Raw genomic sequence first — 19,177 nt, forward strand, 5'->3', positions numbered from 1 at the left:
AGCAGTCCAGCAAGGAAGCCGAAAGAATGTCTTTCTTCCTAGGTGGTTTGTAAAAAGAATGACACATTTAGATCTATCAATTGTTAGACAAAATAACACTTCCTAATTAAACCCCATTTAAGGAAGAAAAATATTTATTTCATAATATTTTCCATTCCATTTTTGAGTAATTTGTGCAATTAAAAGGATAGTTCACCCAAAAGAGAAAAAGCTGTCCTTATTTACTCACCCTCATGTCATTCCAAATTTGTATGATATTATTTATTTCGTGTAAAGAAAAGTTATACATGAGGGTTGAGGGTTAGTAAATGTTTAAAATATGATGCAAGTCTTATAGGTTTGGACATGAGGGTGAACGATCCATTTGACAAATAGTTTTACAGGACAGAATATTTTACATTCACAAGCACATGCAATTAACGACTATGGAAGACAAATCATTCTGGACCAGCTAAAATATTTTTCTCATCTATATCCCACCAATAATAAACAAATAAAATACAATTCTTAGGCTGATTGAAACACTTTGAGTCTAAGGATATACAATTCTTTGCTATTTGAAATCCTTAAAAAATATATTCTATGATATAAAGTCAGAGTAGAAGACTTCAAAAAAGTACCTCGTGTTCTTCTGAGCCTCTTGATCAGCTTTCAGCTGAAAAGGAAGTCGTGACACACACCAACACACCACGCTTGCTACTCTCGTATGCACCGTTTCCGATTCACGCACACAAGTTTTACACAAAGCAGATCACAGGGGGGAGGTCTGAGTTGTATTAGGAAATGTGGCCTACAAGAGTTCTTAACAATCAATGGATAATCTTTCACGAGTTAAGAATTGATAGGTTGACCTCAGATCATGCACCTGATTGTCATGCATTTCTTGTAAAATTAAAGAGTTCAAGGAACTGAGATCAGCCTTACCATTTGTACTAGATGCAAAACCACAATGCACCAGTCTTGCATATGACACAGGCCTTCATCAGCTGCTGATCCAAAACTCCTGAGTGTGTGAAACTAGTATGTCATCAAAGGGTTTCTATGAAGTTATTCTGATATAATCATCATTTGAGGAATGATAACAAACAATTAATTTGAACACATTTTTATTGGGTGCAGCTATAACAGACTTCAGAGAAATTAGTATGTTTTACCATTGAAAGACAAATATGTGACAACATCGAGATCATTTGATGCAGACCATGATGTTTCTGGTCAGTCTTTCTTTGAATGTCACATGAATCAAAAGAGGACATATCAGAGCTTGTCAGCACAACGTTCCAGGCCGGCCAAAGGCTTCTACACCGCAGTTCCTTGTGGTTCTGTACAGGATGTTGTCTCCTTTTCCTTAGCCTCCGCTGCTTTCTGTTTCTCTCTCTGCTCTGCTTTTTGTTTCTGAACCTCTTTAAAGACCTAAGAGGGAAAAAACAAGTCAAACACAAACCGTGAACTTTTCAAAAAACATTGGAAAATGTCATAGGATGTGAGAACATTACCTTATTGCAGAAGGCCTTTTTGGCCATCCAACGTCGGGTGACCCGGCGATAGTATTCAGGAGGGAACGTGTATGTGATTCCGAGCTCTTGACACACCTTCACAAAGGAATCATAACGGGTCCTTCTCAGAAACTTCAGGTTTTTCTTCCTTCTGTCGATGGTCATGAGCATCCATCTTTTATTGGCTTTATCCTGACGTAAAACAACAAAACAGGACATATTAATTCTAATTTTAAAAATGATTTAGGACGGATTGTCTGCGGATTGGAACGCAGCTATTGTTTCAACCATTTCTTAAAGGGTTAGTTCACCCAAAAATGAAATTGATGTCATTAACTCCTCACCCTAATGCCGTTCCACACCCGTAAGACCTCCGTTCATCTTCAGAACACAGTTTAAGATATTTTATATTTAGTGCGAGAGCGTATCCAAGTGTATGCACACTATACTGTCCATGTCCAGAAAGGTAATAAAAACATCCTCAAAGTAGTCCATATGTGACATCATTTGGTTAATTAGAATCTCTTGAAGCATCGAAAAAACATTTTGGTCAATGTCACGTGATTTCAGAAGTTTGGCAGTTTGACACGTGATCCGAATCATGAATTAATAAGCTGATTCATAACTGTTTGTCTCTTTATTTGAAGATTGAACACAAACACGAAAAAGACAATGCTGAATAAAGACGTAGCTTTTGTTATTTTCGAACCAAAATGTATTTCCGATGCTTCGAGATTCTAACTAACCAACTGATGTCACATATGGACTACTTTGATGATGTTTTTATTCCCTTTCTGGACATGGACAGTAAAGTGTGCATAGACTTAGATACGCTGTCAGACTAAATATAAAATATCTTAAACTGTGTTCCGAAGATGAACGGAGGTTAATGGTCATTAATGATGTCAATTTCATTTTTGGGTGAACTAACCCTTTAATGGCATAGTTCACTCAAAAATAACATTTGTTCCAATCCCATAAGACATTTGTTCAACTTTGGAACACAAATGAAGAATTTTTTTTTATATTCTCAACAGATCCATTGAAAGTCCACACAATCAAAACTGTCACGCTTTAAAAAGTGCACAAAAAAGCATCGTAAAAGTAATTCATTTGAATCCATGGAAAATTGCATGACCAAATCATCTATAATTAGTCATCTATAAATATATACACTCCAAAACAAACTCTTAAGACCAGGGGATGCATAGCAAGTTTTACACATTTCGCACTAGTGGATCATAACCGGGTTATAAGTGCTGCTTCAAAATTCCAAAGGAAGAAACAGGAGCAAGAGACAAAAAATAGAGAGTAGGCAATTTATTGAAAACTGTATTTAAACTCAAACAGGCTGTTCATCAGCTGATCAAAAGTTTAAGACCATACCCCATGGTCTTTTGTGAATCCACCATAGTGCAAGCAATGACTTTTAAAGAGAATGGGAGATGAGACTCTGATTGGTTTATTGCACATTACACCCAAAAACAAACCAATGACTTAAGAGACAACCCTTTGGTACCATGCGCCTGGCATGCAGACCGTAGAAAAAGTAGATTCGGACACACCCTAAGTGCATCTGTGCCTTGCGCTCAGAACCCTAAATGGATGAACAAATATGATGAGAGAATATTAAAATATTTATTTTTATTTTTTATTTGAAAATGAACAAAAGTCTTTGGGACAACATTAAGTTGAGTAAAGGACAACAAAATGTAGAAAATCTCAAGAATGATTATAGAGCTTTTTCCCACAACTTCCTTATTTCAGGCTTTTTTTTGCAATAACGTTCAACCACCCAGGAAAAAGTTGATTTTTGCAGAGGTATGAAGTAATTTCCTCTCAAATCCACACAGTTTAACCACAGAGGCAGTTCATCACATCAACTATGAACATTTTCACTAAAAATAGATAACAAAAAAGTACAAATTATTTTTATCTTTCTTTTGAATAATTTAGCATGCTTCTTTTTTTGTGAAACGTTATGTATCAAAAGTGTGCTGATTTCCCTTAGTAAATGCCAATGGTAATCATATTTATATATTCATATTCATTTATTATCTACTGCAAATATATTTACACATTTTTAATGTGATAAGTGTCCAGATACTTTTTGAGCTCACTGTACACTACGGATACAATTATTAATGTTTTTGAAAGAAGTCTTATGTTTAAAAAGACTGCATTTATTTGACGAAAAATACAGCAAAAATGTACAGTAAAATATTTTTACAATTTAAAATAACTGTTTTCTATTTAGTATATTTTAAAAGGTTATTTATTCCTGCGATGACAAAGCTGAATTTTAGCAGCCATTAGGGATGACATTTCAGATATAAATTTGGTGCTCAAGAAACATTTATGATCCTTATTTCATAAATTATTTATTTGAGATATATATTTTTTGTAATAAGTATTTACTGTCACATTTGATCAATTTAATGCATCCTTGCTGAAAAGTATTTCTTTCTTCCAAATAAAATCATACATATCCCAAACTTTTGAACAGTACATTTACATTTACATTTAATCAGTTAGCAGACGCTTTTATCCAAAGCGACTTACAAAAAAGGGGAGAGCAATAGAAGCAACGAAACAAACAAGGCCAACAACCTGTAAGAGCTGTAAGAAGTCTCAATTAATTAGCACAGTACACATTTTTTATTTTTTATAGCCATCTACAATAGCCATCTACAATAGCCACCTACAACAAAAACTCACGTACGCAAAATACAGAACACTGGATTTTGATAGCCATGATAACAACCCATTAGGACTAAGGCTGTTGCCATTAAGCAGATTCAGTGGCCCAATGGGTTGGTTTTGTATGGCATTCTAGCTAAACGCGCAGCAATAGGCATCTACAACAAAAACTCACGTACGCAAAATACAGAACACTGGATTATGATAGTTATGATAACTATGTAACACACCCGCCTGAAGGCACAAATCCGGATGAGAGACGTAGATATGATCCGGGAGTGTGCGCTTTTTGGTCTGTGGTGATCAGTAAGTGCTATTCTGTATTGGTCAGGTGCAATTGGAAAAGATGTGTCTTAAGATGTCTTTTAAAAATGGCTACAGACTCGGCAGCACGAATTGAGATCGGCAGGTCATTCCACCAGGTGGGAACGGTCCAGGAAAATGTCCGTGAGAGCGATTTCATGCCTCTTTGGGATGGAACCATGAGGCAACGCTCACTCGCAGAACACAGTAGTTTATAAACTTTCATTGCTACTGAACACTGACATGCACAGGATATCCTGTTTCTCTGTGGGTGTTAATCAAATGGAGTGGGAACAAATGTTCTAACACCTTTAGTGAAGGCCGAAAAAAAGTCACGCTACTAAAGTGTTGTGCTTACCTTGGGGTGTTTGTGCAAGTGCTCCTGGAAGTTGCGAATACGCGCTGTCATAATTGCCACTGTAACGCAAACAAGGACATTATGATTGAGTCATGTTCTGAGATTCCAGTATGGTTAAAGCAGTGGTTGTCAAGTCTTTAAAAAAAGGAGAACTTGCCCTTGACTTCTGTTGAGCTGCGGTCATTCTCATCCCTCTGAACCTTGGCAATAAGCTGTTCCTCTTTCAAACGCAATTTTTCACTCTAAGGAAAGACATTGTGACAGATATTTGAGTTAAAATACAATTTAGCAACCTTTTAAAGTTCCTTACTCAACAATGGAGGGAATAAAAAAATAACTACATAGGTTACAATGTTACCCCGCTGAGGATATTTTCCGCTAATATTATGAAATATGAAAATATTCAATAAAGATCTAAAAGGAAACAAAACCCGTACATGATTTGCAAACTCCAGCGTAAGCAGTTTCTTCACAACATCGTCAACCCTGCAAAGATATGACATAATAGTGCTACAGTTCTGCATTTAAGCACATAAAGGAAGTCTGAAGAAATCATACTTTGTATACATTTAATCATACAGTAGGGAGGTTAAGCCCAAAAAAATAGGTCTTTGACTTCAAGTTAGGATGCAAAGGTTGCTTTTGGTATGGAGGTACCTCTTAGGGTCATACAAATAAATGTATCCTAAGACACAAGTGAGATCACACTTTGTATCAGAAATAAACTGTTTTTTTGGGGGGGGTTTTAAATGGCCGCCAATGTGCCGAAAATACTCTAGAGCCCATAACTTTGCTTCTGTTATTGCAATACATTTCTGGGGTCAGGGCATAAAATTTCCCATACCATGACAATTGGGGATAAATATGCACATTTCACATAAAAATTGAGTAATCAGAGTGACTTTACTCATATTTTCCTTCAAAAACATTAATTTTGTATTTAAGCAGTGCAGCTACTTCTGAACATTACATTTCTCCTCACAAGTAGCATGAGATTTCGACCAGTCAGGAGTAGCCTATAGCAAATGAGTTCCTGCAACAACACATCCCATCTTCACCAGGAGCTGTGACAGCTATTGAAGGTCAGAGGTGACAGGTTAACACTGAGGTTCGTATGACTCTCTCATTAAATAGAAACATGTTTTTAATGTTAGATAACTAATAACTATCTAGCTTGTAACTAGTTAGCGTCATTATAACTAGGTTGCTAGTAACTAGTTAACTTCATCATAACTATACATTTTTATTAAAGCAAGCACATAGCCTACTAGTCCAGGCGAAATGAGAATCCCATTTGTGGAAAATTCAGAAAAAGACCCAAATATATCCTATTCATACGCCTATTCATTATTTTTCTCACATGAATAGGGTAAAAATGTTAACCTTTAGATATCACCATGAAAGTAACTGAATTGATTACTTATATCAAGACAAACAAAACATTTATTAAACTTTTTTTAATTTATTTGTTAACATGGACAAACGGTGCCTAATCGAATTACATATGTGCTAATTTACATAAACACCACAACAGATCTAAACATTGGGTACAGTGTTTTTAAAACATTCAGAGATTCAGTCAGTCATTAATTCAAGGTCCACTCAAATGTCAACTCTCAACTGTCACTAAGCTGTCCATCAGGTAAGAAAAAAATCCTTTTGTTTTTCCAACATGGATTATTCATTAATATACATTAATAAAACACCTGGTGATCAACTACAATTTATTGGGAACATCTGAATGTGTGTGGAGCTGTTGTACGACTATTTTTGGTGAGACAATGTCAAGTTTAGGATTAGCGAATATTTTCATTAGACAGCTAACACGGCTAGCAGCAGCAAATAACTTGTTAGCTGTCTTAAGATATGGATACATGGATTGTTGTAGGCATTACACTGCCATGTAGGCTATGCAATTCAAGTCATTAATCTCAAGTAAGGGATAATGTATAGGGACGCGGTTGTTATAGCAAATAACAACCCGTTCAGGCTAATTAAAGACCCCTCCATGACTGACTGAATCTCTGAATGTTTTAAAAACGCTGTACCCAATGCTCAACACACATCCAGATATTCCCAATAAATTGTAGTTGACTCTTTATTTTTATTTTTTTTAAATTGCATACTTCACCACCACTTGTCATGGTAAGTACAACATTTGTTTTTTAGTCTTGGAACCTATTTCATTGGACTCCTTGACCCCAAAAATGTACACGTTGATATAAATTGGTAATTAAAGCTATAACAGAAGCAAAGATATGGGCCTCCTAAGTATGGTCGGTGGGCAGTTAAAAAAAAAAGTGTGTATATATAAGATACAAAATGTGATCTCACTTGTGTCTTAAGATAAATTTATTTCTATGGCCCTAAGGTACTTCCATACCAAAGGGGACCTTTGCATCATGACTTGAAGTCAAAAGTCACTTAGCCTTCCTACTAATATACAATATATAATAAATATACAATCATAGTGTTTATACAAGGATGAGTGGATTAAAGGAGTAGTTTACTTTAAAATTAAAATAACCCCATGAATTACTTGCCCTCAAGCCAGCCTAGGTGTATAGGACTTTCTTCTTTCTGATGAAGACAATTTCTAATAATAAGAACTCAGGGGTGAGGTGTGTGTGTGTGTGTGTGTGTGTGTGGGGGGGGGGGGGGGGGGTGTTTAAAGAGAAGATAAAGGCTTCTTTATCAAATCTATGGGATTTAAGAAAAACCTCCATATTCAAAACTTTATAAAGTAAAATATAGCTAGCTTCCATATTCAACTTACAAAAAAAAACATCACAGACGCATCACAGATATACAAATATATAGCATCACAAATATACCTAGATTGACTTGAGGTTGAGTAAACCTCATGGGGTAATTTTCATTTTAACATGAACTACTTCTTTAATGCAAAAACGATAGTACAAAAACAAAACCCTACGATTGTGCAAGTGGGATGGATGTATATTCATGCTTCAGCATAGATGGATGCAGGTCTTGAAGCTGACTTGGGAATTCTGGGAGAAAAAGAAAAAAAGAGCCAATGAGTGCTATCAAAAATGATATCAAACTGTTAGGCTATCAAATTGACTTGCATCATTTTAAAATCAAGGCCCTTCAGTATTAAGGCCTATTCACACCAAGAACGGAAAATTGTCCACACCAACGCGCAATATTTCTTTCTTTCTTTCTTTAAATGCTCGAGCTCTTAAAGCAAGTTGGATTCCGATTGGCTGTCAGTGTTTTTGTTGTTCATCAGCTCGAAAAAATTGTTCTGAAAGTGAAACAATATCGTTCCTCTGTGCCATTCCATTATTGTTATTCTTGCGGTGTGGACTCTGCTATTCTTTTATATTTAGAAGAACGATTTTTAGAACAATATTTTCATTGTTAGAGTTAGTTATCATGCTTGGTGTAAACAGGCCTTTACACTTGGGGCCAGATTTACTAAACTGCACATTAGCATGGCTCCACAATGGCAGTGGAAAATTCTGTCATCTACCGAGAATGCTCAAATTCACAATGTCATGTCTGAGGCGCAAAATCTGTGCTTTTGGGTGTTAAATAATGGCACAAATATCACTAAAATTGACTACCGCAAAGTAAATAACACTGCATTATTCATTTAAAGGTGCAGTATGTAATATTGACAGCTAGTGGTTGAAAGCTAGACTGGGTAAACCCAGTCTGATTTGCCAGCGATTTAATTTCGCTCTGCAGCTCAGTCCGGAAACATGTACATTCATTTCTACTGCTTCTGTTACACCTTTGCAGGAACCAATCACAGACTGGCTTATCCACCTGGCGCACTTTTGGCAGTTTTTACATGATCACAGATAGAGAAGTGATGGGTCGTTGCCACTGATCTATATAGAGAACTCATAGATCAGTGGTCGTTGCCCGTTGATCAAGCCCTGTGCGCTCTGATTGGTTGAATTTGTCCAATTGCATACAGAGTTATTTGAATAATGCATGTTTATGCACCTCTTGTGCAGTCGAAAATACAAAGCAGACTCCCCAGACCAATGTTCAATCTTAAATTGAGCTTGGTTTGGTGATAGCCAGACAAGTTGAAAGCAGTACTGTGGTCCAAACTCAAAATATTGGAGTTGTTTCTCCCGCTCCTTCCTTCTCAGACTTGATGCTCACACTGGTTTTCGGTTTGAGAACACGCAACAGGAATAAGCGCGATGGACAATGGAAGGCAATCAAGCATTTCACTGCAAGTTGTTTTATCCGTGTTTTAATATGCCTCTGGCCATTGAGCTTTTAAGTTGGATGCTGAGGCTTTTTAGGCTAGGTAGAATCTGCGATCTCTGACCTAGTTTGTATGCTGACTTCCGTGGCTACAATACGCTGTGCTTTCCGTTAAATGGCAACCTGGAGAGTCGAAACACTATTGAGTAAATTGGCAATGGGCAGAATCACAAAAACAAAAACAGACAACACACATTTCAAAGTAGAAAAACTGTCTGTAGAACTGTTTTTTGGAGAAACACGTATGTGAACGTATGTGCATGTTTCCTACATCTCTGCAAACATATGATATTTATGTGCCAAAAATATTACATACAGCACCTCTAAATACTCTCTGCCCATAAATTTAGCAGTCTGACAGAAAAACTACAAATGCATATGCATTTTCTATTGCTAATATCTAACTGCGTATCTTTAGTAAATCCTGACAGTAATATTTTAATTCCAAAAGAGGGTTTGCACTGGTGCAAGCTGTTAGTAAATCTGGCCCTTTTCCATTGCTGGGGATGGCCCCTTCCAATTGATTTCTCTTACCTTGTTTCTTTCTAGAGGGCCGAGCATACTGCCTGACTGGTTGATTTGGAAGGGTTTCATCACCTGAAACAAACCATAAAGTCACATATATTGCCGTTAAAATTGCTTACTAAAAACGTAATGTGCAATTGCAGACACTACTACTTTCATTTTGTGTCTGTTGTATCACTGAAAGTTTATTTAAATAAATGTAATTATTCATGATGAAACACCCTTTAAAAAAGAGGAGATATTCAAAAGTATTTGTAAGTCACAAAGCTTTTCACTCTCCTCTGAGCCCATTTGAGACGCGTCAATGGTGATAAAGTGTCACCAAGGGTGGGGGTGATTTGGTTGGCCACATCCTTCCCGCACACCCACTCAAGGAAAAGATGTCTGTGTGACTGTCATGATGCATCTCACCCCAAAAAGGCTGTCATCACAGCCAGGTAACTTAAGTTTGTAAAGTTACTTTGAGCTGTTGCATTGTGTCATTTTGTTGACCTTTAGAAATGTACGTACAACAGTACATACTGGGGGCAGAGTTTTACATGATTGAATATTTGAAGTCATTTTTGAAGGGGGGGGGGGGTCCTTTTAGCCTTTTTTTGAAGATGTTTCCTTTTAGCAATATAGTCTTTATACACTATATTGCTAAAAGGACACATCTGCAAATCATTGAATTCAGGTGTTCAATCACTGACCATGGCAACAGGAACAGGTGTATAAAAATCAAGCACCAGGGCATTCGGACGCTTCCACAAACATCTGTGAAAGAATGGGTTGCTCTCAGGAGCGCAGTGAATTTAAGCCATCTGTGCATAAGTCCATTAGTGAAATTTCCTCACTGTTAAATATTCTACGGTCAACTGTTAGGGGTATTATAACAAAGTGGAAGCAATTGGGAAAAACAGCAATTCCGCCACAAAATGGTAGGCTAATTAAAATCACAGAGCATCATCAGTGCATGCTGAGTGCATCAGTCCACAGTGATCAGAAGTCACCCATTTTCAAGAGTCAATAGCTACAGACCTCCAAACCTTGTGAGGCCTTCAGATTAGAATAATGATATATTCAGATAATGGCATAAAAATGCAGGTACACCTTTTCAAAGATCAATAAACTTTCATTTCTAAAGACTATTTAACACTAAAAATGGAAAAGATTTTAAATAACCACAATAAATGAACAAAACAACAAAAAACAATAAAAGCATGGACTCTCAGTCTGTTTAAAAAATGCATTTAAATAAGTACCAAAAACAATAAACAAAATGGATGAAAACCGCAACGGATGATTGTGTTTTAGGTGCATATTAGGGGCGGCACGGTTCACAAAACCCACGGTTCGGTTAGTTTTTTATCCAGAAATGTACTTCAGCATATGATAAATTAATTATCCACAATTTAGGATACAGTATTTTTTTTTTTAAATGTTATATCATAGCCTAATCATGCACACACTGAACTTGACCATCTCTGAGGAAAGCTATAGTCTCTTGATGACATGCTTTTCATTTATTTGGCAAAAAAAGGAGAATGTGTATTGCTAGTTTCAGACGAATCTGCTGGCAGAGCATGACGTCTCATCACGCCGCACTCGGTCTGCGCGCCAAGTATAAACACCTCCCCAAACGGATGAGGCGCGCGCAGTCAACGAGAGAGACCAGGAAAACAAAAAAGCATGCAAATGGCAATTATCGCGGCCGGAAAAATTATTGAGCTAATTTTTTTTATCGTGCGATTCATTGATTTATCGACTATCGCGACGGGCCTAGTTGCAGTTTTCATCTATTTTATATTTGGTATTTAATCAAGTGCATTTTTTGTAAACAGACTGAGTCCATTGCTTTTAGCGTTTTTGGTTGTTTTGTTCATTTATTGTGAATATTTAAAATATTTTTTGTTATCAATGTTAAATAGACTTTAGAAATAAAAGTCTATTAATCTTTGAAAAAGTGTACCTGCATTATTATGCCATTATCATTATTTTAGATGAAAATGGTCTAAGAACGACAATATTATCGTTTATCGCAATAATTTCTTGGCCAATTTATCATCAAGTAAAATTTGTTATCGTGACAGGCCTAATGATACCATTAAAAATGGACATATATCGGCAGATACCAATATGGGGGCTGATACCAATATGGGGGCTGAATCCCTATTGGTTATCTGAAGGAAATATGTAATACCTGTAAACAAGAATAGCCTATGAATAAGATGGCTAAAGCAGTGACACAGTTATTGCTAAATTACTAAGGAAATTATTTTTTTAGAAAACTGGTAAGCATTTGCTGATGCGTAAGACTTGATAACACCTCCAAAGTATGACTTTACAAATAAGCCTAATTAATGTTTTCTTTTTAAATAACCTATACACCTACTCTTTCATAGTTCACAAGCCTTGCGGGAACTAGTAATTCAACACTTTTCCAACAATCATTGTTTTTTGCCCCAAGAACAAGAAAACGTGTGAGAACAGAGCTGTAAAGTAAAAACATAAGGGCAGCAACTCGTCTTGTTAACCTCAGGTCCTGACTGAGAAGGGAACCCTAGAAAGGTTCCCAGTTTGACAGCAAAAAAAAAAAAACAGGCCATGAGCTTCTTACCACCATATTCCGAGGGACCGTCCCTGTACTGCAAGTTGCTAAAGCATCTGATGAATAACGTACAACTACTGTTCAAAAGTTTGGGGTCGGTAACATTTTAATCATGTTACTCAGATCTTGTCTCACTTCTTACGTCGCAAGGCAGCATTTATTTGATCAAAATTAAAGTGGAAAAAGTACTTTTAAAATATTATTACAATTTAATATACATGTTGTATTGGAATATATTTTAAAATGTAATTTAATCCTGTGATGCCAAAGCCTTTAGCTACACCAGTCTTCAATGTCACAAGATCCTTCAGAAATCACTCTAATATGCAGTTACATTTCTTATTATAAATAGAATATAAAATTCAAATGATCAGCATTTAAAAAAATAAAAAACAAACATACTTTTGAACAGCAATTTACTTTCTTAATTGTGTAAGAGTGTCAGGATAGTGTGGCTCTGTCGTTAAAGATCTAAATCGGAGGTAGATTCAAACCACAGGAGAAGAATAATGCAGAGGGACTATCCCTGCATACTGCAGACAGTTTTGAATAAGAAATCATCAGCACAAGGACAATTAATAGTAACAACCTACAGCGGAAACAGATAAAGATCTAATAGTATGGCTACTTCATAACCTGTCTGACTTCCTACACAACATATGTACAGTAAAATGTATGTCATCTTTTTGAGACCACAACTACCTAAGAAGTCAAGCAAATAACAAGAACTACTAGCACTAATCCAAGGTTGTAACAGTATAAGATTTACAAGGTATGATAACCGTGTCAGAAAATAATGGCTTCACAGTTTTAACCAATCAATTATTATTATGACTATTTATTATCATCAGTTACAATTAGTTACAGTTACAATGACCCTTAAATGAATGAAAACAAAACTTGAAAAACTTGAAACCATTAGTTGTTGTTTATTACATTTATATTCACCTAAAGTATTATTAGGAAGGAACACCTGTTCGATTTCTCATTAATGAGAATTAATCTAATTAATTATCTAATCAACCAATCACATGGCAATTGCTTGAATGCATTCAGGGGTGTGGTCATGGTCAAGACAATCTCCTGAACGCCAAACTGAATGTCAGAAAGAAAAAAGGTGATAAGCAATTTAGAGCATGGCATGGTTTTTGGTGCCAGACGGGCCGGTCTGAGTATTTCACAATCTGCTCAGTTACTGGGATTTTCACGCATAACCCTTTCTAGGGTTTACAAAAAATGGTGTTAAGGAAAAAAATCTAGTATGCGGCAGTCCTGTGGGTGAAAAAATGCCTTGTTGATGCTAGAGGTCAGAGGAGAATGGGCTAGTGTTGTCAAAAGTACCGACCACAACACCAAATGTTAAAAATGTGACACTGAGCGCTGTTGAGCTGAAGATCCCACCGGGTATCACTCATCTCTACTACAAATAGGAAAAAGAGGCTACAATTTGCACAAGCTCACCAAAATTGGACAGTTGAAGACTGGAAAAATGTTGCCTGGTCTAATGAGTCTCGATTTCTGTTGAGACATTCAGATGGTAGAGTCAGAATTTGGCGTAAACAGAATGAGAACATGGAGCATCATGCCTTGTTACCACTGTGCAGGCTGCTGCTGGTGGTGTAATGGTGTGGGGGATGTTTTCTTGCACACTTGGGCATCGTTTAAATGCCACAGCCTACCTAAGCATAGTTTCTGACCATGTCCATTCCTTTATGACCACAATGCACCCATCCTCTAATGGCTACTGCCAGCAGGATAATGCACCATGTCACAAAGTTCAAATCATTTCAAATTGGATTCTTTAACATGACAATCAGTTAACTGTACTAAAACGGCCTCCACACAATTAGAGCATCTTTGGGATGTGGTGGAACGGAGCTTCATGCCCTGGATGTGCATCCCACAAATCTCCATCAACTGCAAGATGCTATCCTATCAATATGGGCCAACATTTCTAAAGAATGCTTTCAGCTCCTTGTTCAATCAATGCCACGTAGAATTAAGGCAGTTCTGAAGGTGAAAGGGGGTCAAACACAGTATTAGTATGGTGTTCCTAATAATCCTTTAGGTGATTGTAAATAGTCAAAACATTTGATTAGATTACTTATTTTTATTATAAACTTTTTTTTTTTTAAGTATAAACCTAAATCCTAAGAAATGTTCAGGAATCTATCATTTCTGTATTTTATTATTTAATACATTATTAAAACAGTGGTAGTTAAATAATGCATACAACTAGAACCAATCAATTATAAAATAATTATTTAAATGTAATTAAATACAATTTCAACAAATGCTATTATTTTATTTTTTGGTACATTTGTTCCTGAAATATATTACTGTCATCATTTCTTCAAGTTAAGCTAAACTTTTATTTTATACCGGTAAACTAAAAACTAAACTAAAACCACACTCCAATAAGTACATTAAAAAGAGTAGTAAATTACGAACAATAAATGGAATGAATCAATATTACAGATAAACCACCTTTTGTCCTTGGAACATTTTGTAACAACAAAACATACAATACAAAGTAACAGTGGTGATTTTCTGAAGAATAAGAGAAACTAAATTCTTAATGTATTAGTAGCAGATTGTGTCTTATAATATTAATGTAATGGAGATTCAAAACATAACTCAGACAGCAAATTTACACCAGCCCTCAAGCCTGCTACATCAAATTAGACCCACTACAACCATACATTTTCACACATTGCAGGGGCACGACAATTCACACTTAGTCATATCAATCTTTTGCTCTTTTTCTCACCCCACTCTTTGTCTCAGTGGCCATTCTTTGTTTTAACCCACTGGTGGTCTTCAGTCATTTCATAACCATTTTTTTTCTTCTTCACTGAATTGTAAAATGTATGACTTGCAATATGAACTCAGTCAGCACACACCAAAATGGACATGGTTTGAAAAGGCTATATGGTCTTATACAAATAGTCACACTTGTGTTCTTCATGGTCAAACTTGTGCACCATTAGAAATGAATGGGAAATACTAAAATACAGAAGAAAAAATCTAAGCAGTCTTTAACAATGTTTTAATGCCTTTATCAATGCAAAACCTAATTAGGGTAAGTAATTATGTCTAAAAACACTGACAGGAATATATATACAGTACAGGCCAAAAGTTTGGACATTACTATTTGTAATGTTTTTGAAAGAAGTTTCTTCTGCTCATCAAGCCTGCATTTATTTGATCAAAAATACAGAAAAAAAATGTTAATATTGTGATATATTATTACAATTTAAAAGATTTGGTTTTCAATTTATTTTACTTTAAATTATCATTTATTTCTGTGATGCAAAGCTGAATTTTCAGGATCATTCCTCCAGTCTTCAGTGTCCTTACAGTATAATAAATTGAAAACCAATTATTTTAAATTGTAATAATATATCACAATATTACATTTTTTCTGTATTTTTGATCAAATAAATGCAGGCTTGATGAGCAGAAGAAACTTCTTTCAAAAACATTACAAATAGTAATGCGTCCAAACTTTTGGCCTGTACTGTATATACCACATACACTGATGATCCAAAACATTATGACCAGACAGCTCACAGATGAATAATAACTAGATCATCTCCTGACAAGGCCACATATAAAGGTCTGGGTACAATCATTGCTTGTAATTAACACGTTGGACGCAGGAGAAATGTGTAGCAAAGAACCAAGTGACTTTGACAAGGGCCAAATTGTTGTGGCAAGTATATCTGAAACGGCAAGGCTTGTAGGTTGCTCCTGGACAGCAGTAGAGATAGTTTACCAACAGTTGTCCAATGAGGGACAATCCACAAACCAGCGACAGGATGTTTGGGAATGGCTCAATGATGCATCACTGCCTGGGGAAAGTTATGACACCAGGATTCACCGTGTGAAGATGACAGCTGGTGGAGAGTGATGCCTCTTGTTCATTTTCAACAAGAGACTCACAGAAAGTGGCAACTCGCAGGCACCTGAAATCTTACTGCCTACTCGCGCACAGCTCCAAGCTCCAACCATTATTACTCCCAATTTCACAGACAAGGTTTAAGAGTAGTCCCAGACTAAAATGCAAGTTTGAGCTGTTTTATCTGAAAGCAACTTGCACTGACATATCTTAAAATATGTCAGTGCCATTATTTTGTCTCAAGATGAAAACCAGTAGTTCTTTGTAAGAAACTTAAAAGCTACTTAAAATGTCCTAATTGATCTCCTGGCTTAATCTAAGCCATGTCTATGAAAACAGGCCTACACACAGTAAGGTGAGCCACACACACACAAACAAATGCATGTTACATTATGGATAATTTAAGTAAGTAATCACACATATTAACATTGTATTTAAAGCAGCGCAATAGTTTATGCTGTATATGCAAACTTTTTTGTGAAAACGTTTTCACACGTGACTTGGCAGAGAGCGTGCATGTTGCCCTCTATCACACACACAAATGAAAAGTTTTGATACTAGGTTTATGTGTTCTATACGTGAACATTTGTGTGAGTAAAAAAATACTCCCAAAGACAATATCAAGGTTTTTATACAGTGGTGTAACACGATATTTAGATGAGCATAGTCTAATTCATATACTGCTGTCTGATATTTAATTTTATATATAATTTATTTGACTTTTTAATTTGTGCAGTATTTTTCAGCTGTGTCTATTACTAAGTTAGATTGTAGAATGCTTGCTTAAAAAGTTAATTAATAAATCGGTGGGGGTTGGTATTTCGACCCAGCCGTCTTGGGCATTAAAATCCCATTTGAAAACATACCTATAGCACCAATATAGCACATTCCTTTGACTTGAAGAAGAAAGAAAAAAAAAATATTTTTATTTTTATAAAATACAAAAGAAACCATTCTTCTGTCTGATTTGTCTGGCGAAGACACGAGTGTCCCTCAAGAGACTGAGATGGTTACTATACTTATTTATTTTCTTCACAAACATTAATATCTTGTTTACTTTAAGTACAAATAGTGATATTTTACTAATCTCAGTTAGTAAAGTTAGTAAACATAGCAAGATTTGCTATTTGCAACGGTGAATGAAGCAAACTGAAATTAGGATACAGATTTAGATCTAAAAAATATGTGGAATTAACTAAACATCAAGGTCATATGATATGACAAAACGATGACGATTTGATGCCCATTTAGAAAAATGTACAGTAACTGAGATTTTAGAGCCCCCTAGAGGTTAACACTTTAACACATACGGAATATGCGGTACATAACACGTTACTAAACTACCAAAATATACTAAATTAAACATACAGCCATAAGACTCCCATTCAGGCTAATGTGAATAAAAATACACTTCAATTAGCACGAAACAATGTGTCCAACTTATATATAAAGAAACGGATAATCATTATAACATTCTCAGGTATTTAAGAATACATAAACGACAACATGCTGTCGTTTGTGTATCGTTACGTTAGTCGCTGACTCGGAACTCGACCTCTGATGGCAAAACCATAAGGTTACTTACCTTTAAAATGAAGGTTTAACGTCCAGTTCGAAAAAGAGCTGCATGTAGACTGCCTGAAAACAGGTACGGCAATACTGCCCTGCCTCGCACCTGAAAATACACTCCATGTCTGTAAACCCAACGCCGTACATCGAAGAACGTTTTTTAAACCCATTCTGATTATATAAATCGCCTTTAGTTTGTGTATGCTCTTGCAGAACGCATTTGCCCCTTCAGTTCAAGTAAGTCGCCATCTTTAAACAGACATGAGCAATCTGCGCAGAAAACTCGATTTAAATTGAAGCAATCGAACGACGATTGAATTGATGTAGCCTTTGTTTCCTGTGCCATTGCATTGTGAAGATTTGGGTTTATGTCATAGGTTTATGTACGTTTTGTTTATGACATAAAAAAGAGAACTGAAAATTGACTGTACTTTTATTATCTACTATTATTTGATCTTCTGTCATTTGAAGGGCAGGACACACCTTGTCCTGTCAGAGATTTTCACTGATTGAAATAGCCTAATTATTAGCTAGTGTCATTTTAATTTTTTTTTAACATGAATGATCTGTTGAAATTTACTTTGTGTGTGTGTGTGTGTACACAATGTAATTTAAACCTGAGATCACCTACACTGTGGGGACCAGCCAGCGGTGTAAATGGATTTATAAGCATACTAAATTGTTTTATTGAAAATGTAAAAAATACAGCATGTTTCCTGTGATGGGTATAGGTTTAGGGGCAGGGGCAGGGGCAGTTTAAGGGGATAGAATGTATAGTTTGTACATGTAAAATCAATTATGCCTATGGAAAGACCCCACAATTCACAAAAACACAACATTGGCGCAGTGAGAACATTTACTGTATTGGCAGCAAATTCTGTTCTGTAGCCCAGATAGTCCATGGTTGTGTCATAACTTCATCACACCTTTTGATAACACACTGAATAGATACTATTACAAACAGTATGGATTCAATTCAGTTAAAGGAAATGTGTAAGATTGTGGCGAAAACTGGTACTGCAATCACTTTCAAATGACTGCAGAGCGGTGTATCCCCTCTCCCCGGATGCAGAATCACAACTGACTTTGTGATTGGTAGATAGGTGGAGGGTGGAGCTTCAGGCCAAAACACAACATCATGTCAACATCAACATCAGTTGAGGGCTGCAACAACAACTTTTAAATGACAATGTCCTGGCCTGACTACTGGGGCCCATTCTTCGTACATCGCTTAATACATCTGAGATGATTTGACAGATCCCAGATCTTTTAATTTGGTTCTTCAAACGAATTTGCGGATTGGATTAAAATATCTGGATTAAATTATCTGAGATCACTCCTCGTGCCTGTGTTCCCTTAAGAGTGCAGATGCATTGATACTCGAAACCACAATCAGCAATGCAGTGATTGGCTGGCGTCAAGACAACGGCTGCGTCCGAAAACCTAGGCCGCTGGCTCATTGCCTCTTTGCATTATCAGGCAAT

The 19,177-nt window shown here is 36.2% G+C and overlaps 1 protein-coding gene across 1 annotated transcript; it reads right to left on the reverse strand.

Annotated features, from left to right (window-relative positions):
* Positions 1–1,089: 1,089 nt before the first annotated feature.
* On the reverse strand, positions 1,090–17,980 carry mrps15 (mitochondrial ribosomal protein S15). Its single transcript, XM_067448213.1, has 8 exons — positions 17,710–17,980; positions 9,643–9,705; positions 7,793–7,868; positions 5,295–5,343; positions 5,015–5,099; positions 4,858–4,916; positions 1,497–1,688; positions 1,090–1,413 (listed from the first exon to the last, which is right to left on the reverse strand). The coding sequence occupies exons 1-8, from the start codon at positions 17,861–17,863 to the stop codon at positions 1,300–1,302; spliced, it is 792 nt and encodes a 263-aa protein (XP_067304314.1). The 5' UTR covers positions 17,864–17,980; the 3' UTR covers positions 1,090–1,299.
* Positions 17,981–19,177: the final 1,197 nt, after the last annotated feature.

Source organism: Pseudorasbora parva, chromosome 7 (assembly GCF_024679245.1).
Source record: "Pseudorasbora parva isolate DD20220531a chromosome 7, ASM2467924v1, whole genome shotgun sequence".
NCBI classification, from domain to species: Eukaryota; Metazoa; Chordata; class Actinopteri; order Cypriniformes; family Gobionidae; genus Pseudorasbora; species Pseudorasbora parva.